This window comes from Rhinatrema bivittatum, chromosome 3, assembly GCF_901001135.1.
Source record: "Rhinatrema bivittatum chromosome 3, aRhiBiv1.1, whole genome shotgun sequence".
Classification (NCBI taxonomy): domain Eukaryota; kingdom Metazoa; phylum Chordata; class Amphibia; order Gymnophiona; family Rhinatrematidae; genus Rhinatrema; species Rhinatrema bivittatum.
The window spans coordinates 24,981,490-25,002,294 of NC_042617.1; the positions used below are offsets into that span (position 1 = coordinate 24,981,490).

A 20,805-nucleotide genomic window follows, 5' to 3' on the forward strand; every position below is an offset into this window, starting at 1 on the left:
GGTTTAACATGCATCACGAGGGGCCATCTTGCACCAGGACACAAGGCAGCACCAGTATCAGCAAAAACATCTTCAGATAAATCAGCTGCCAATTAAAACAAAAAAATAGCATTAGGATTCTCTGTTTTTTTGGGCTTTTTTTTTTTTTTTGTATTTCTGATTTTTATTTCATTCCTCTGGAGATCTGCATGTTCAAAGGTTTCCGAGAACTCCTTCTGCTTAGCTGCCCTCGGCATTATGGATGTCACTACACTGGGGCGCTGCGGTGCTGATCGTCATCAGAACTCCCCCGGACAGGCGTCACACGGATACTTATAAAGGCAGGAAAAATGTGGCCCGGGCAGCTGAAGAGTCGGCTGGGGGAAGGAAGGCTTCTGAAAACTGAGGGCATGGCCTTAATGAAAGGTTAATAACAGTAACAACAATTCCTTTAACTGGTTTTATAATTTGCTTTTAAATCGATGCTCATTCTAATCTTAAAAATAGTTTCCCCTAATTCTTAAAAAAAAAAAAGAAACGAGAAGAACAAAGTATTCGTAGAACAAAAAAATGGAAGGAGACCTAAGAAGAAGACCAAGCGCGGGCAGCGGTAGCGCGCAGAAGCGGGGCGGTGCACGCGTGAGGCCGGCAGCGCGCCCGGCCCTGCCTCCCTATTACCATAACAATGCCGAGGTGCGCCCTGCCAGGTGAGCGCTCTGCACGCCGGTTGCTACGCAGCCTTGTTTGTTCCTGGTTGTGTGACGGGGGCTTTTACCGGAGCCTCCCGTCTGCAGGCGCCACCGGTGCCCGAGACTCCGCGCCCGTTCCCCGGCCCGGGCTAGAGAGCCGGGCGGCCCCGGGCTGGGAGAGTTCGGCCGCGGCTCCTCGGGATGCGGTTTGCACCTCTCCCCGTGCTTACCGGAGCGCTTCCCGGCTGACAAATGGAGAGCTGAACCAGAGAGGTGAGTGGAGCAATCTTGCCGAAAGTTGCCGCTCACTTTACCTCCCCTGGGGCATGGACCGGGATGGGGGGTACAAGAAGAAAGTTTAAGCTTACAATTTACTTTCTGGTCCTCTCAGGCCAGAAAAATAGTTTGCGATCCGTGCAGGGGGGAATATTCCTTCTCCACACGGTCTGACAGGCATTGGATTCTCCTACTCTTTATATCTCAAGTCACTCTAGGGGGGAGGGGAGGGGGGGGGCTCGCGCCAGACTCCATGGTCTTCTGGTAAAACTGGCCCCCCCCCCTTTATAGCAAACCCCATTTCAACGCGTGGAGCCCCCTCCCCTCACGATTGTCCTCGTGCCACAAATACCCCACCCTGCAACCAGGGCTGACTTCCTGCCAAGTCACATCAGGGCGCTGACCTGGACTTTTTTTTTCCCCAGCTGTGGCTAATAAGCTTCCTTGCCCCCCACTGCAGCTGGAATGGAAGGTGGAGGCGGCTGCTGGCCCCCACCCACTACCTCATTTTCTGAAAAACACCAGTGCTTGTAACACGGGATCCCTGTCAAAAATAATTTAAAAAAAAAAAAAAAAAAGTCTCGAATCTGCAAAATTCACGAGCCCTAGAAGTCGCCGAGGGTAATGAGATCTTCAGACAAGGGAGTTTTCCCCTCAGGCTACTTCAGTATCTTCAAATCAGCTCACAGGCAGAGAAGGGCAAACTTCACAAAACAGTTTGCAAAGTAATTCACCGGAGTTGTGAGAATTTTCACAGGCTTGCTCTCAGTGTTTATTGGTAAAACTGCGAAGGGGATTTCTGTGAATCCTTGAATCCACACTGAATTTCAGCAAACACGGTCAGATTTCCCCCAGGCTCTACTGGAAAAACTTTTAATGAAATTTTCCCCACCATGGCACTAAAAAAAATCCCATTTTAGTGGAACCTGGGCACGAAATTCTCCTGGTCTTAGTTTGATCTGGCGCATCTCTGCGGAGAGAGAGCTGGTTTTGCCCCATGGAGATGTTACTGCTCTGCCTGATTCTGAGCCAGCTGATGAATAAGACAGGTGGTGGGGTTTTAGCTCTGCAGTCTGGGCCACCCAGGACCTGCTGGAGGAGGAGGAGGAGGTATATGATTAACCAGATTCTCTTCCCAGCTCCTTTAACTGAGCGGCAGGGTCCCGGTTTGCCGGTCCAGGAACTAAGCTATGGGTTGCAGTCACTGACTGGAAGAGAGGGCGTTGTATGCTTCAGTGGGTGCTGAACTTTCATGTTTGCTCACGGTTAATTATTGCTAGTTTTGGGGAGCTATGGAATTTTTGGTTTCCTGCTCAGCGTTTCTTCACTCTTGCTGTGTCTTAGCCTAGGGTAGCACATGTCAGACCCGGGTAAGTCAAGTCGTCATTGACGGTGAAACAAACGGATACTATTAGGATTTTCTTAGGAGAAAAAACTAGTATCAAAAACTGCTACTGGGGATCTTGTGAGCTATTAACAGCTAAGGCATGGTGGTCAATGTACGTTGTTGCTTTTTTTTTTTTTATTATATACAGTTGTGCTCATAGGTTTACAAACCCCTGGCAGAATCTGTAAGATGTGTAGCATTTTAAGAAAACACGAGTAATCAGACAAAACTCACGTCTGTTATTTTTAGCGTGTTTCAAATTAAACTATTTTATGCATCATAGAATAGTACAATCACTAAACAAACCACAGCAATAAAGGAAGTAATGAATCGGTCCTGTTCAAAAGTTTGCATACCCTTAGTTCTTAATATCGTGCATTGCCTCCTTTTGCATCAATGACATAAGAACATAAGAAAATGCCATACTGGGTCAGACCAACGGTCCATCAAGCCCAGCATCCTGTTTCCAACAGTGGCCAATCCAGGCCATAAGAACCTGGCAAGTACCCAAACACTAAGTCTATTCCATGTAACCATTGCTAATGGCAGTGGCTATTCTCTAAGTGAACTTAATAGCAGGTAATGGACTTCTCCTCTAAGAACTTATCCAATCCTTTTTTAAACACAGCTATACTAACTGCACTAACCACATCCTCTGGCAACAAATTCCAGAGTTTAATTGTGCATTGAGTAAAAAAGAATTTTCTCAGATTAGTTTTAAATGTGCCCCATGCTAACTTCATGGAGTGCCCCCTAGTCTTTCTACTATCCAAAAGTCTTTAGTGATAGTTCTGAATGAGGCCCTTTATTTTCTCATGGGGTAAAACTGCCCATTCCTCTTGGTGAAAAGCCTCCAGATCCTGTAAATTATTTGGCTGTCTAGCATGAGCTGCATGTTTGAGTTCTCCCCAAAGTGGCTCAGTAATGTTGAGGTCAGGAGGCTGTGATGGCCACTCCAGAACCTTCACTTTCTTCTGCCACAACCACCGAAGGGTCGACTTGGCCTTGCGTGTTCGGATCATTGTCATGTTGGAAAGTCCAAGTGCACCCCATGTGTAGCTTCCTGGCTGATGAATGGAAATTCTCCTCCAATATTTTCTAATAAGATGCTGCATTCATCCTGCCACCATCTTTGTCTAAATTCCCTGTGCCGCTGTAGCTCACAACCCCTAAAACAGCAGAGATCTACCTCATGCTTCACAGTAGGGATAGTGTGCTTCTCTTCATAAGCCTTGTTGACTCCTCTCCAAACATAGCGTTTATGGTTGTGACCATAATATTCAATTTTGGTCTGATCACTCCAAATTATTTTGTTCCAGAAGATTTGAGGCTTCTCTAGGTGCTGTTTAGCATATTGTAAGTGGACTGTTTTGTGGTGCTGGTTCAGCAATGGCTTTTTTCTAGCAACTCTACCATGCAGCCCATCTTTGTTCAAGCATCTCCTTATTGTGCATGCTGAAACACCCACACCACTTTGTATTAGGGAAGCCTGTTTTTCAGAAGAAGCTGCTTGTGGGTTTTTCTTTGCATCCTGACAAATTTTCCTGGCAGTTGTGTCTGAAATCTTTCTTGGTCTACCTTGGTATTAACAGAATCTATAAGTTTCCACTTTTTGATCAGAGTTTGAACAGTATTGATGGGCATTTTCAAATCTTTGGATATCTTTTTATATCCTCTTACCGATTTTATAAAGTTGAACTACTTTTGCTCACAAATCCTTTGACAGTTCTTTTGCTTTCCCCATGCTTCAGTAACCACCAAAGTCAGTACAGCCCTGGATGAAATGCACAAGGGTTTCTCAAGAGTTAAGAAACTCATTGACTATTTGTACACAAACACTAATTGCAATCAGACAAGGCACAGGTGTGGATACCTACTCTTCATTGCCAGCTGAACCTGTGTGTGTCAACTCGAGTGTATATTAGTCCAGACATTCAAGGGTGTGCAAACTTTTGAACAGGACCATTTTATTATTTCCCTTACTGCTATGGTTTGTTTTATGATTGTGCTGTTCTGTGATGCATAAGAGTTTAATTTGAAACACACAGAAAATATAACAAGACGTGTTTTGTCTGATCATTCATGCTTTCTTAAAATGCTGCACATCTTACACATTCTGCCGGGGGTATGCAAACTTATGGCAGAACTGTGCTAACATAGGCATAACCCTGTCTTGTTAAAATATTTTGGCTTTGGATGTACATTGCAATTAAGAAAAAAAAAGCTTACAACTTGTCGCAAGGTCTCTCCCAGGCCAAACCAGTACAACTTTCTGAAGTCGGTTTTACTTGAAAGGGATGCTTTTGGGACCGAGGGAATGGAAGGTTGGGAACAGAAAGTGTCTGAACTGTGTAGCCACTTTGAGAGAGAAAGAGATGCCAGGGCTTGAAACAAGAGGCTCCAATAAGCAAAATGTTGTGTTAAAATGTGAAGGAGGGTCTTCTGGAAAGCATGCTCCCATGCCGAGCAGCGCAGACCTGCGCTGGCCCAGGAGTAAGTATTTCTGGAGAAGGGATTCGGAGGGTGCAGGCTGAATTGGACTACATCAGAGTGCTTTGTCCTTTTTGAGGATGCTGAGGATGTTTTGGCTCTTGGGGCTAAGGGAAGTGTAGATAAAGCAAAATATGTCGGTATTATACTGAGGAAAGGATTGAAGGGTATGGCGCCTTAGGTAAAATTAGTACATGTAGACGACTTTGAATTTGACTCCCCCTGGGGGAGGGTGAATGCCATTAAAATGATACCACAAGCTCAATTCAACTCTCCCTCTCTTTCGCATCTTCCCTTGCATATTGCAGATAAATACTTTTCAAAGATGGAAAAATGATGTAGCCAGTTTCTTTGGATAGGAGAAAAAAAAAGGCAAGAATAAGGAAAGGATTTTTTGCAACTATCCAGAAATGAAAGGGTGGGTCAAATGTCCGGTTTTATTATTGGGTTTGCCTCCAAGGGCTTGGGCTGTTTATTGAAGATCTTGTAAGACCTTTGGATATTTTACATAAATATCAAATCAGGTGGTGAAGTCGAGCCCCGCTTTTAAATCTTGATTGATATCCTATAAGGTGCACAAGGTATTGAAACTCGTGCAAGGAAAATCTCTAGAGGTTTCCCCATGGAGGGGGCCTAGAACTAGGCAATGTTGGGGGAATTGCCCTCCGATAAATAGGTTTTGGCAAACAGTTTTTCATGATAATTCTTCCTCTTGTGGTGGTGGTGGTGCTTTTATTTTTGTATGTTTTAAATTCTGAATTCTTTGCTCTTTCCATTCCTGCTGCCTCCTCACCCGACGACTGGGAAACAGGAGGAACTCAATCCGTTCCCAACACCAGCTTTAAACAGTAATTAATTAATTAAGCAATTACAAAAGGGAGGGTGTCTGATGGACAGCCAGGGTGCAGCGTCAGGCACGAGGCCAGAGGCGCTGGGAGGTGCAGCTTTTATTATTCTTTGTGTGAGAGTGTTTGAAACCCAATGCCCAGAAGGAGAAGAAAAAAAAAAGAACATTACAGCACCTTCGTTCTGCTTTAAAAGAATTATAAATGCAATCGGACACTAGGAGGAGGACAGTGCTTCAGAAGGGGAAGACAAAGTAATGAAACGCCACACATCCCGGGAGACTGCGGCACGTGGGCTGCACTCCCGTGCAGCCACCATCCACGGCCAAGTCGTCACCCGTAGAGAGTTAATCAAGGATGAGCGACAGCATTTAACTAATGATGCCGTCAAACCTCTCTGCTTAGGGAGCCCTGTGGAGTTTGAGGGAATGAGTCCTGTGGTGGGGACGACTCGCACAGGAGGGAGAAGCGGGTAGAAGGATGACTGGCCTGGAAAATTGTAATCGAGCCGTACAGAATGGCAGCAAAGCGCGGTGGCTGTGCAGCCCTGGGAGCCACCTGGGAAAAGCCTTCACAAGGGATGGGAAGAGAGAGAGAGAGGTAGGAATAAAGGCTGAATAGCCAACAAACATGTTTAATAATTCGCAAAGGAAGTCTCTCTAATTCACCAGGGGCTCCCAGCGGAGCCTCGGTGTTGTCTGACAGGTTGGCGTCTTTGCAAACGTGCGTAGGAAGAAGCCGCTGTTTTTTTTGGAGGGAGTCCATCAAACAGAAACAGAGAATGGACGGCAGATGAAACACTGTAAGAACCATCTCCTCCTCCTGTTTTCCATTCTTGCTGCATTGCCGCACAGGGCCCAGTTTGCCTCCAGCTGCGTCCTCACCCCCTGTCCCTGGCGAGGTAAGATTCTTACCGTTTCTGCTTCCCACACCTCCCCTGGGAGACCTTTCTGCACGTTCACCACCTTCTCTGTGAGGGAATGTTTTCTGGTGCCGTTCCTCGGCCCACACCCCTAGGACCCTCAGACTGTGACCCTTTCTTCTAGAACTTTCTTTCCTTCTTGTGTGTTGTTTATACCTTTGTGAGGTATTTGAATATCAGCCCCGTTTCGGTCCGTAAGCCTCATTTATAGGGTTTATGGGCCAGGCCCTGCACGTCATTTTGGTAGCCCTGCTCTGGACCCCCTTTACTCTGTCTTAGCATAATTGCTTGTATTAAGAACTTTTGAGTAGTTTGAAGGTCGCTGGTTCGAAAAAAAGAGAAAGAAATGAGTTCGCCCTTCAACTTCACAGCACTTACTCAAAAAAACAGGGGAACCCCCTACTTTCACTGCTATTTGCGTATCTTGTTTTTCTGTAGCACTGGCATGAGGAAGACTTCACTGGACTTATTGCTGGAATTAATTCAGCAGTCGGGGACATATTGCAGCTCTGGAAAGATGTTATTTCCCAGAGAAAACGGAAGTCTTTATGTTATCACACCATTTATTGGAACAACAAAAAAAAAAGATGTTGCCCTGTCCAAGCTTTCAAGATCACATGGATCCTTTCCTCCCTATTTAAAAAAAAAAAAAAGTTATTGCAGACTAACAAACAGAACTCACAAAACCAGAATACACATCAAGTATAACAGACAAGTAGAATACAGGTTTTGTATACCATAATTCCAAATAAACATCACAACGTTTTCAGCATAACATACATAAAATAAGGATAACATAAATATAATAAAATTAACACAATAAACAACGCATTTCTAAAAAGAAAATAAAAACATCCAATCAGCTAATCAAAATTTACATCAGTCACATAAGTAGCTCTCCGTAACTTTCTCACATCAGATCATAAGCGTTCTTAAACAGCCAAGTTTTCAATTCACTTTTGAATGTCTTTCCATCCGTTAATGTGTGCAATAATTCAGGCATAGAATTCCACAGCTTAAGGCCTGCTACAGAAAAGGCACGATCTCTCACTTTGCTTAAATGAGAGCTCCGAATCGAAGGAATTGTGAACAGACCTTTATTTTCAGGGGATATAGAAATGCAAAGCTGCTTCAATCCAACCAGAATCTTTAGAATGAATGATTTTGAAAACTAGTGTGAGAATTTCATACTGAATATCAATGTAAAGATATCAAAAGTGGAGTAATAGGATCACATCTTTTTACAACTAGTTAAAAGTCCCTTGCAGAGGCATCTTATAACAGAGTGTAAGCAGAAAGACCAAGCAACAACGAGTTGCAATAATCCATGCTGGAAATGTTTTTAAGGTCTGTAAAAACCGTACGAAAATCATTAACAAGGGTTTCAACCATTGTAAGAGACGTAATTTCCCCTAACCAGATTTAATCGACATTTTAACATGCTTATTCATGGAAAGTTTCTCATCTATTAGAACTCCAAGACATCGCACCTGATCTGACAGCGCAGTTTTTACACGTATCCATACTGAGATGTAAAGCTTTATCAAATTGATGCAAATAACCTCCCAGGTGTTTATGTTCCAAATTTAAACTTTAACAATAACTTCCAAATATCCAAACAAGCCTACCCTTATCCCCCCTGTCCCCCACTCACCCACCTTTCAGTACCATAGCCCTTAACCAGAATCCCAGTCCCATCTTTTAAAGCCAAGCATGCCTTTTTGAGCTTAAAGAGGTTAGCACATATTTCTTAAAAAAAAAGTCTAGGATGTAATACCTTCTTGCTAATACATATTCATAAGACTCTGCCAGGTTTGGGTAGTTTTTCGTTCTTCTGTTAAATTAATATCAACTCTTCATTGTTCCAAGTTGTATTACGTCCCTGTTATATTGTAACTGCTACTTTTTCTGTTGCACCTGTTAATGTTATTATTATTCTCCCTTTCTGCACACCTTGTTTATTGTAAACCGGCATGATGCGATTTCCATCGCGAATGCCGGTATAGAAAAAACTCAAATAAAATAAATAAATAAGAAGCTGGAGATGAAACGAGATTAGGCAGTTCTCTAAAAATGATTCACTTCAGCTGCTTCCCAGTATCTTCAAATACAATTCTTTGGAACAATAATAAAGCAGTGTGGCACTGTTTTCTCATGGATTTCATCTTAATGAAAGTTTTAAACAAAGCTCAGTCTGGTGTGTTGGAATATGTAACACGAAGGGGAGGAGAAAGGCAAGCAAAGGTACAAACTGCCCAGTCAGTTAAAGGTGAAGATAAAACCTTCTTTACACATGTAAGGGAGAAAGTGGGATTTGGAAGAGAGGGACCAGCATTCTCCCCTTTACTGAGCTGTAAGGACACGCACAGGTACCTAAGATCTAGGGGACTCTGTTTCTTCACTGACCTGATGGAAGGAGGAAAACCCTCAGACGTAATAAGTTAGTCCAATAAAAAGACATCACCCACCACTTGGTTTTTGACCCTGGAGTGGGGGGTGGGGTAGGTTTTGGGGGGCAGTTTTACATGCACAGTCATAGGGTACAAACAGCACAGTTGCCATCAGTGAGGATTTACTGCCATTTGGAGTGATGAAAGGTAAAAGAAGAGTAGATTTGTACCATGTCCTCTCTACCAAGGGGGACTCCACGTATTTCATGAATGCGCACTTTCGCCACCTGATAACATTTTGGTTTTGCATTTGATGGACACCAGATTTGCAGGAGCTATTGGGGTGGACCAAGAGGAGCTGGGCACAGGCATCCTTCCCCCAGATCCACAAAGGCATCCGCGTAGACGTGCGCCCGCCTTCCAGGACGCACGCCCCACTAGTTCTGTGCGGATCCTCTAGGGTAAACTTCATCCCATGTAAGACGGAAAATCCAGGAATAGAATGGGATGAGGTTCAAGCAGATAAGGGAGTAAATCAGAACTGTCCTAGGCTCGGGTACGCCCTGGCAGTGCCATCACAATCACCCACCACATGGCTTTTCTAATCACTCAGCCATATCGTTTCTGTTTAATATTGAAGATGTATTAATTGACTGGACAGACAAAATCACTGAGGATGTTATAGCAATTATAATAAACATAAATCTTATTTTTACTGTACAAAACTTCTGACTACCTATAACTTTGGAAACCCCCCCCACAAATTTGTTAACACTTAAGATGGGAGCAGGCACAGCCTCCTAATGCAGCTTGAAGTGCTGGGCTAGACCTGATACCGATATAATTTCATCAGGAGGTGTGTTGAGAAAAGAAATCCTGGGGGATCAGGATCGAATAGCACAAAGATCAGCCAAGCACTGGGCTCGATAACAGAACAATAAATTACACAGGATAAGAACACACAATAAAGATAAGGTAACTAAGATTACACAAAGACTAATGTAAACACTATGAATCTGTTAGAAAAGCCTTTCCTAGCCTGCGTGAATTTTTTCAGCTATTTCTTAAGTAGGTGGAAAGAGAGTATTTAGCCCAGCAAAAATTAAAATAAGTTGCAGAATCGTAAGAGGGTAGTCTCACGCAGAGTGTATGCTATCATCTCTAGCCAATTACTCGATCTGTTTCTTTTAACTAATTTTACATTTTGTATTGTGGAATTAAGGGTCAAAAACCATGTTGTAGGTGATATCTTTTTATTGGACTAACTTACTACGTCTGTGATAAGTTCTGAGAGTTTTCCTCCTTCCATCAGATCAGTGAAGAAACAGGGCAGTTACACTGGGTTTAAGTAGTACAGTGTCATCTAGATCTTAGCTACCTGTGGGTGTCATTACAGCTCAGTAAAGGGAAGGGGGAGAATGCCAGGAATGATGAGACAGTAAAACTTCACAGTTGAAAGGTCCTATATATATGAAATTGGGTGAGAAAACCAATGTTCTTATTAGGACCTTTTGTGTTTCTTTCAAAGTTTTTGGTCTTCCAAATTTCAAATGTTTACTGTTCTTGTGCACCCTGATTGTGAGGTTGTTAAGGGAATGGGTCTTCTTTTGCTCACCTACTGAACTGTTAATTCTGATTTTCTTTCTAATGTTTTAGGTTATGTCTATGAAGATTTAATTTTTGGCTTATTTCACCATTGCAGTATATTTCATAACATTTTTTTTTCATTTGATCATGCATACAATATTCATAGATCAGCGTGAATGTGAACCTCTTATTTTGAATGTTTTTCCCATGTAGGTAGCAGTAGGGTCTTCTGATATGTGCTGGCACAACTTGCATAATGGTTTCTTGCAAGATTTTGTGCCATTTTCTTCTTTTTGGGTTTCTGTTTGGAGATTATTCTTTTATTAGTTTTTCTTTCGGATTAGGTAATTGTTGGAAAGCTAGAACTGGGATGCAGGGAATATTTCTTTCAGTAATTCATTCTCCAGTAGTAGTGGTGGTAGATTTTTCATAATTTTCCTTAGGTTTTCTAGTTCCAGATAATTTGTTACAATTTTGCTAGATCTCTCCTCATCTTCTTGACTGTCCACCCTATTGCAGATTTTGGTATCCTCAGCAAAAAGATAAACTTTTCCCAATAATCATAGAAACAGAAATGACGGCAGAAGAAGACCAATAGGCCCATCCAGTCTTCCCAGCAAGCTTTCACACTTATTTTCTCATACTTATCTGTTACTCCGACCGCTGAGTTCAGGGCCCTTATTGGTAGCTTTTTGATTCTAATTTCCTTCCATCCCTGCCATTGATGCAGAGAGCAGTGTTGGAGCTGTATCAAAGTGAACTATAATGGTTACTATCCTCATACATTAAGCATCTTATCGAGCAAGTTACCCCGATGTTTGTTTACTCATACTGCTCAGATCAATGTCTTGTTAGTTGTTGGCTGGATGTAAATCCTATTTCTTCATTCCCACTGCTGTTGAAGCAGTGAGTTGCACTGGATATGCATTCAAAGTGGAGTATCAGGCTTAATTTGTTAGAGGTTGTAACTGCCGCGATAAACAAGCTACTCCCACGCTTATTTGTTTACCCAGACTGTGCAATTCAGTCCTTGTAGTTTGTCTGAATGTAAATCCTCTTATCTTCATTCCCCCTGCTTTTGAAGCAGAGATTTACGCTGGATATGCATTCAAAGTGAAGTATCAGGCTTAATTGGTTTGGGGTAGTAACCGCCGTAACAAGCAAGTTACTCCCACACTTATTTGTTTATCCAGACTGTGCTACCTTGTTGGTTGTTGCCTGAATGAAATCCTTTTTTCCACATTTCCTCTTGCTGTTGAAGCATAGAGCAATGTTGGAGTCTCATTAACCATGTGAATGTTTGTTGAATAAGGGTATTAATCACCAGGTAGTAGCCGTCATTCCCGCAAGCCAGCCCAATACCTCTTCTGTTCATTCCCATCCTTCAGGTTTTATGGATTCACAGTGTTTATCCCACACCCCTTTGAAATCCTTCACAGTTTTGGAACGCCCTCCAGAAGGGCGTTCCAGGCATCCACCACCCTCTCCGTGAAGAAATACTTCCTGACATTGGTTCTGAGTCTTCCTCCCTGGAGTTTTAAATCATGACCCTTGGTTCTGCTGATTTTTTTTCCAACGGAAAAAGTTTGTCGTTGACTTTGGATCATTAAAACCTTTCAAGTATCTGAACGTCTGTATCATATCAAGTCCTTCCATAATTTCACTCATTAAATTGTTGAAAAGAACCAGTTGAAGACCGATCCCTGCTGCACACCACTAGGAATACACCTCTCTTTGGAGTGAACTTTATTTATCGCAACCCTTTGTTGCCTTTCACTCAACCAGTTTCTAACCCAGTCACTTTAGGGTCCCTTATCAAAGGCACTCAACTTATTTATGTCACCTATTCGGAACTGTGTTAAAAACCTTACTGAAATCCAAGTACGCTACATCTAGCGTGCTCCCATGATCCAATTTTCTGGTCACCCAATCAAAGAAAATCTTCAGATTAGTCCGACAAGACTTACCTCTGATAAAACCATTTTAAAGCAATTTTGCTTTTTCCTTGTTAGTCTCTACATGTTCCTTCTCTTCACCTCTGTCTTACAATGCCACATTTGTGCTATCACTAATTGTATTATTTGCCTGCTTTTGTTCACATACATCGCCTTGATTGCTGTAAAGAATGGCAATCCATAAAATATTTCATATTTTTTTATGTATATACCATCATTCTGGACATACAATCATGGCTGTTTACAATAAATCACAATAAAACAATACAGTAAAATAGTTACAATAAAATCATTAAAATAATAACCTAAACAATATAAAAATTATAATATCAATTCTCTCTTCGACTCTACACGTCATTATTTCTCTTACTCAGCATATGCCATGTTACATTGCCATGTTTTTAAATCTTTTCTGAAAAGCTTATCTTTCTGGGTTCATAGCTTTTCTGGCATTGAATTCCAAAGTTTTGGACCAGCAGCTGAAAATGCCATTTCTCTTACTTCACTTAGATGGGCTGAATGTATAGATGGGATTTGAAGTAAACCCTTATTGGCGGATCTTAGGTTTCTAGTTGGAACATATAGATGTAATGAAGCGTTTAACCACTCCATATTATTGCTATTGATCATATTTTGAAGTATAGACAGAACTTTAAATTGTGCTCAGTATTTTACTGGCAACCAGTGGAGTGATTTTAGAATAGGCGTGATGTGATTGTATCTTTTATTGCCTGATAATAATAATCTTGATGTTGTATTCTGCAGTAATTGTAAAGGTCTAATTGTGCTAGTCGGTAAGCCTAAAAAAAGAGCATTACAATAATCAAATTCAGTAAAAATGAGCATTTGCAAGATTGTTCTAAAATCTTCATGTGTAAGAAGTGGTTTTAATCATTTTAAAATGTTCATTTTGTAGTAACCATTTCTTATTTTTTGAGAGATGTTTTTTCATATGTAAGATGGCTATCAATTATAATCCTGAGATCACACGCTTAATCAGTTACATCAATTTTGCCCAGATCAATTATTATAGAACTTGTTGCGGTAGTTGGAATTTTTCTGTTTAGCAATATGATTTCTGTTTTTTGAATATTTAAAACTAATTTCATTTATTTCAATAGTTGCTTAATTGATGAGTATATATCCAATATTTTTGATGAGTGTTTCAGTGGAGATATCAATTGGAATAAGAATATAATAAACTAAATAACAAATCTAAAAAAGATCTTATCCATCCCCCCGTTTTACTGAATTTGCTATTTTTCTTCTGTTTGCATCTTTGCATTCCTGACTACTTTCCCAGCTTCTCTTAGCTTTTCTAGATATTGTCGCCTGTCTTCCTCTTTCTGTGATCCCTTATAGTTTATGAATGTTAACCATTTTTTGTCCTATCTTTTCAGCTACTTATTTAGAAAACAATAGCGGCCTCTCTCTTTCATCTTTCCTTTATTTACTTCCCTAACAAAAAGCTTAGTTGCCCTTATGATATCTCCTTTTAGTTTTTCCCACTGCTCTTCTACTTCCCCTAGATGTTCCCCATCCATCTAATAACTCCTTGAGGTGCTCCCCCCATTTTAACAAAGTTAATTTTCCTGAAGTCTAGGACCCTCATCTTTGAATGAATCTTTTACCACCTGCACTATAATACTGAACTACACCATCCAGTGCTCACTGGATCCCAGATGGTCATTTAATATACTATCAGAAACACTTCTCCCATTGGTAAGCACCAGGTCCAGTGTCACACTGTCTTATGTGAGTTCTATTACCAGTTGATGGAACCGTTCTCCCTGCAGAGAATCCAGGATCTTCATGCAGATTGAAATCCCTTAGCAATAGCACTTTCCATTTCATTTTATATAGTGCTCCTCCTCCATTTCTTCCTATCCAGTCTTTTCTTAATAGATTGTAGCCCAGTATAACTATATCCCAGTCATGGTTTTCCATGGAACACATCTCCAAGTCGGCTTCTTCCAAGATTGCCTCTAGATCTGGGATTTTATTTCCCATAGTATGAGCATTAGTGTTCATAGCTTTCCAGATGTTCCCTTTTTTTCCCATTTCTATAGATGTGCTTAATTTTTACTTACCTATGGTTTTTCACTTACCTTAGGGCTTTGTTTACCCATCCCTGATGGCCCTCTTCAGTAGGTTTGCCAATCTGTGCTGGAAGATGCTGTGCCTCTTGTTCGACAGGTGGACCCCATCTCTGCTCGGCAATCCTTGAAACATCATCCCATGGTCCAGGAAGCCGAAACACTCTTATTGGCAGTAACTACACAGACATTCATTCATCTCCAAAATGCGAGCTTCCTTGACTGGGAGGATGGAGGAGAATACCACATATACACCTTAACTGCTTTACCCTCTCTCCCAGAGCCATGAAGTTACTGTTGACATGATCTGTGCCAACATGGATGAGCAGCATTGGATAGTGATCACTAGGCTTGAGAAGTTTTTGCCGTCTCTCTGTAATGTCTTAGATTTTGGCAACCGGCAGACAGCATACTTCCCAAGACAACATGTCTGGCAGATGCACATCACCGACCACCACTACCCTCCGCTTCCCAGGGAAGAGAATTAGAAAACAACATAATTTATGATCAGCAGGTAAGCCCAGAAGGATAGTAATGCCAACATGTCAAACCAGCATAGTAGAGGATATGCTTACATAACTTCAGTCCTGCATTAATGTTAGACACCCTTTTAGATCATCTGGTCAACAAAATAAGCCAGGGGATAAGAATAAGACTCCAATATGAGATAAAGAAGGTGAGCAGACATTGCCATAATCACAAGTGCCAGGCTGAGCCTGTCCTGATTTTACCCCCCACTGCATCTTTGGGCTTTTTCCAGTTTCCTAAGAAAAAATACTACTACAAGTCCATAGGTGCACTGGGAGCAAAGCTGGGACTGGGTCTCTTGTGACATGCATCTATCTGGTCACCTTGAGATCCATATTCACCTGCTGGCCGGCTAACTTGAGAACAGTCAGTGGCACTGGCAGCTATCTTAAAGTTAGCTGGATAAGTTTATCTGGCTAACTTTAGGATAGCTTTTTGGCTGCTTAAAGTAATATGGCTGTGTTAGCCAGATAATGCTAAAAATTGTTTTTATCTAGCTAATTTAGATTGCTAGGTGATTGCGTCCTGGAGCCAGGGGCAGTTCTATAATGAGGCAGGGTGAGGCGGCCGCTTCATGCGGCAAGATTTTGAGGCGGCAAAATTGCCCACTGAAACCTTCCTGCCACAGCCACCTCGTCCTTCATTCAGGCAAATTCTGGTGGCAGGAAAACCTGCAGTGCTGGCGGCATAGAGCAGCCACATGCTGGCGGGTTCCCACTCCCTGCCAGCAAAAGGAAGGTCCCAGTGGCACGGAACTGCAATGTGCTGGCAAGATTCCCACTCCCCGCCAGCAAAAGGACAATCCAGCGGCTAAAGAAAAGTCACTGTGGTCCCACCAATGTTTTCCCTGCCGCCAGCTGTGGGGGAAATGCTGGCGGCACTGTAGGCCGTTTCCTGCAGCCAGTGGCAGAAGAGCCTTTACTGTGTAGCAAGAGAAAAGGTCCAAAATGTGTGTGTGAAAGAGACTTGCCCTGTGAGAGTGAGTGCCTGTATGTGAGAGAGACTTTGTGAGTGTGTATGAGAGGGTGGGGATGTGAATGTGTGTGTATATGAAAGAGATGTGTGTTTTGTATGCGAGGGAGGGTGGGAGTGTTTGTGTGAGAGAGGGTGGTGGGGGTGTGTGTGTTTGTGTATACATATGTATGTGTGTGTATGAGAGGGTGGGTGGGTGTGTACATGTATAAATGAGGCTTTTTGTGTGTGTCTGAGGGAGAGTGCCTCCGCACGTGTGTGTGTGTGTGTGTGAGAGAGAGGTTAGAGTTTGTGCACCCTCCTCCAAGCTACAACAATCTCAGAAGATTGTACTTTGAATGTCTATTTTCCATATGCAATCTGCCTTTTTAGGTTGGAAGTTAATACATTTTAAAATGGGAAAGAATGCATAAGTTTTAATTATGTGGGGAGGGGATGGGCTACAAGGTTTGTCTAGGGCATCTAATACCCTTGTATCAGCCCTAAGAGAGAGTGTGTCACACACACACAGACTCCCACCATTCACCAACCTCTCACTCCACCAGGGGGCAGATCCAAGAGAAGGGTGGGAGGCAGGCAATAGGGAATGGAGGAGTCCTATTTCTAGACCTAGGAGGTGGGGCAGCCACTGGCTGCCCCACCTCCTAGGTCTAGAAATGTATAATGGGGTGGGGCAGCCACTGGCTGCCCCACCCCATTATACATTTCTCCAGCGCCCCCTAGTGTGGACGCCGAAGACTGAGAACAAAAAAATAACAGGCCCAAAAACTGAGTGGTTAGAGCAGTGAGCTACAAACAAGGGAAGCCAGGGTTCAAATCCTATTGCCATTCCTTGTGACCTTGGGCAAGTCGCTTCATCCTCCATTGTCTTCCCCCCTGACCTGGCCCTCGGTGATTTCACTTGCAATGGGGGGGGGGGGGCTTTTCATCCTTTACCTCAGGCAGCAGATTCCCTTGAGCCACCCCTGCCAGGAGCACTCCCATCCCCTGAGTAAGCTGGATAACATTTTAGCTGGATAAAATATTATCTGGCTAACTTAGAGCCAGTCAGCATGGCGGGATTTTCAGATCCCCCTATTTGCTTGGCTAAGTCTGATCCTAGCCAGACAAATGATGCTGAATAAAGAAGCTCATGGCATGGTTTTCAATGTGATACTGATTCAGATAATATTTTGTTAAGTTCCAGCTAAAGCAGCAACGTTATTGTATCTTCATGGGTGCGCGCCCATTTTTTTTATATTGAACCCCTCCAAAACCCAAGGTCATATATTTTCCCCTGTTTCTCCTCTTGTTCCATCTCTTCCTCCTTCTAGCTTTTTCATAGTGACTCTCTCCTTCTGTGTCTTTCTGGTTTGGCCAGATGTTTTGGAGTAACCATTGAGCCTGGGCTCTCTTGAAATCCCCATAAGTCCAATCTCTGCTCTTGTCTTCGTTTTCAAGTCTACAGATATAAAATTCAATTCTCTCTTATTTTCAAAGCTCATCATCATCATCTTTACACTGCCTTCTTCTCTTATCTGCACTATTGTAAAAGTCTCCTGCCTGCTCTTCCTGACTCATTTCTTCAATTCCCCCTCCATTGTCTTCAGAACTTGTATATCATTTAGCATGGAATCTCAGATATCAGCAGCATAAAAAACCCTTATAAATAAGTAAAACTTGTTGCACTGATTCTCACGTTACAGTATTTCATTTTGCTCCTTCCACTGGCCCCCTTAGGTATTAAGCAGTTTTTAAAGTTCTTGTTTTCATGTTGAATCGTATCCGTGGTCTCACCCATTTACAAAGACTAAGCACACATTTTAATTCTGGTTTGACTGCTATTTAAACTCCTGATGCATTAGCATATCATTTGGTTATTTAATCGGGAGTTCTATATATATTTTTTTACCATGCAGGTTAAAAAATTATGCACTCAGCGTCAAATAAACTGTCTTAGAACCACATAGTAATCAATGGGCAGATAACCTGCCAGTTGAAATAACGGTAGAGGATATTATCGATCACCGGCTGGTTAAAAGGGGAGGTGAAAGAAGCTATTTTAGCCAAAAGATCTTCATTCAAAAATTGGAAGAAGGATCAAACAGATGAAAATAGGATAATGCACAAGTATTGGCAAGTTAAATGTAAGACATTAATAAGACAGGCTAAGAGAGAATTTGAAAAGAAATTGGCCATAGAGGCAAAATCTCACAGTAAAAACTTTTTAAAATATATCCAAAGCAGAAAGCCTGTGAGGGAGTCAGTTGGACTGTTAGATGATCGAGGGGTTAAAGGGGCAATTAGAGAAGATAAGGCCGTCGTGGAAAGATTAAATGATTTTTTTGCTTCAGTGTTTACTGAAGAGGATGTTGGGGAGATACCTGTATCGGAGAAGGTTTTTATGGGTGATGATTCAGATGGACTGAACCAAATCACTGTGAACCCAGAAGATGTGGTAGGCCTGATTGACAAACTGAAGAATAGTAAATCACCTGGACTGGATGGTATACACCCCAGGGTTCTGAAGGAACTAAAAAATGAAATTTCAGAACTATTAGTAAAATTTTGTAACCTATCATTAAAATCATCCATTGTACCTGAAGACTGGAGGGTGGTTAATGTAACCCCAATATTTAAAAAGGGCTCCAGAGGTGATCCGGGAAACTACAGACCGGTTAGCCTGACTTCAGTGCCAGGAAAAATAGTGGAAAGTGTTCTAAATATCAAAATCACAGAACATATAGAAAGACATGGTTTAATGGAACAAAGTCAGCATGGCTTTACCCAAGGCAAGTCTTGCCTCACAAATCTGCTTCACTTTTTTGAAGGAGTTAATAAACATGTGGATAAAGGTGAACCGGTAAATGTAGTATATTTGGATTTTCAGAAGGCGTTTGACAAAGTTCCTCATGAGAGGTTTCTAGGAAAAGTAAAAAGTCATGGGATAGGTGGCGATGTCCTTTCGTGGCTTACAAACTGGCTAAAAGACAGGAATCAAAGAGTAGGATTAAATGGACAATTTTCTCAGTGGAAGGGAGTGGGCAGTGGAGTGCCTCAGGGATCTGTATTGGGACCCTTACTTTTCAATATATTTATAAATGATCTGGAAAGAAATACGACGAGTGAGGTGATCAAATTTGCAGATGACACAAAATTGTTCAGAGTAGTTAAATCACAAGCAGATTGTGATAAATTGCAGGAAGACCTTCTGAGACTGGAAAATTGGGCATCCAAATGGCAGATGAAGTTTAATGTGGATAATTGCAAGGTGATGCATATAGGGAAAAATAACCCATGCCATAGTTACACAATGTTAGGTTCCATATTAGGTGCCTCTACCCAAGAAAGAGATCTAGGCGTCATAGTGGATAACACATTGAAATTGTTGGTTCAGTGTGCTGCGGTGTCAAAAAAGCAAACAGAATGTTGGGAATTATTAGAAAGGGAATGGTGAATAAAACGGAAAATGTTATAATGCCTCTGTATCGCTCCATGGTGAGACCGCACCTTGAATACTGTGTACAATTCTGGTCGCCGCATCTCAAAAAAGATATAGTTGCGATGGAGAAGGGTGACCGGAATGGAACAGCTCCCCTATGAGGAAAGACTAAAGAGGTTAGGACTTTTCAGCTTGGAGAAGAGATGGCTGACAGGGGATATGATAGAGGTGTGTAAAATCATGAGAAGTCTAGAACGGGTTAATTTGAATCAATTATTTACTCTTTCGGAAAGACTAGGGGGGCACTCCTTGAAGTTAGCATGTGGCACATTTAAAACTAATCGGAGAAAGTTCTTTTTTACTCAACGCACAATTTAAACTCTGGAATTTGTTGCCAAAGGATGTGGTTAGTGCAGTTAGTGTAGCTGTATTTAAAAAAGGATTGGATAAGTTCTTGGAGGAGAAGTCCATTACTTGCTATTAATTAAGTTGACTTAAAGAATATATACTGCTATTATTAGCATGGGATAGATTTAGTTTTTGGGTACTTGCCAGGTTCTTATGGCCTGGATTGGCCACTCTTGGAAACAGGATGCTGGGCTTGCTGGATCCTTGGTCTGACCCAGTATGGCATGTTCTTATTATACACAGGCGCGTACAGTTTCAGTAGATATGCGTAATAGAGAAATGCAATTGAAGTTTCTCCACTCTGCCTATATGGACAAAAGTAGGCTTTATAGGATGGGATTTAGGGAATCAAATAATTGCACTAAATGCAAGACTGATAAAGGTACGTTTATTCATAGTTTCTACTCTTGTCGCAAGATACAGTGTTTTTGAGGAAATATGAAGACTTTTGAAAGTGAGAGTGCCTTGTGATGGCACAAGAGCATTGTTGGGTTTAAAAATGATGGAAGATAATGTACATAAGAACAATAAATGCTTAATTGACTTGGCCTTAATGGTAGCTAGGAAATTTATGCTCATCAAACGGATAAAGGAAATAGACTCCAATAAAGATTTATGGCAAAGATTAATGCTTGAGATCTTTCAACTCGAGAAACTGGTATGCCAACAGGGAACGGCTGTGGATTTTAAAGAATTTATTTCCCCTTTAGAAGCCTCTTGTTATGAGTCTGCCTATTGAAACCCAACATCCTCTTGAGTCATTTTATGGCAAATTGAAGTGGTCTCAAAGATACTGATGATTTAATGTCTGCTGGAGAATGTCAGACTCCAGCTGGCTGTATGATTGATATGGTCCTACT

General features: G+C 41.9%; 1 protein-coding gene across 20 annotated transcripts in view; it reads left to right on the plus strand.

The window, feature by feature from the left end:
* Nucleotides 1–354: 354 nt before the first annotated feature.
* The window catches only part of TOGARAM2 (TOG array regulator of axonemal microtubules 2), a 149,969-nt gene continuing 129,518 nt past the window's right edge, over nt 355–20,805 (plus strand). For 5 of the 20 annotated variants that reach the window (XM_029592975.1, XM_029592991.1, XM_029592972.1 and 2 more), the window contains exon 1: nt 535–686. In XM_029592975.1, the coding sequence (XP_029448835.1) occupies nt 550–686 (137 nt within the window). In that variant the 5' untranslated portion in view covers nt 535–549. The other 15 variants (XM_029592979.1, XM_029592986.1, XM_029592985.1 and 12 more) reach the window with 14 other exon arrangements.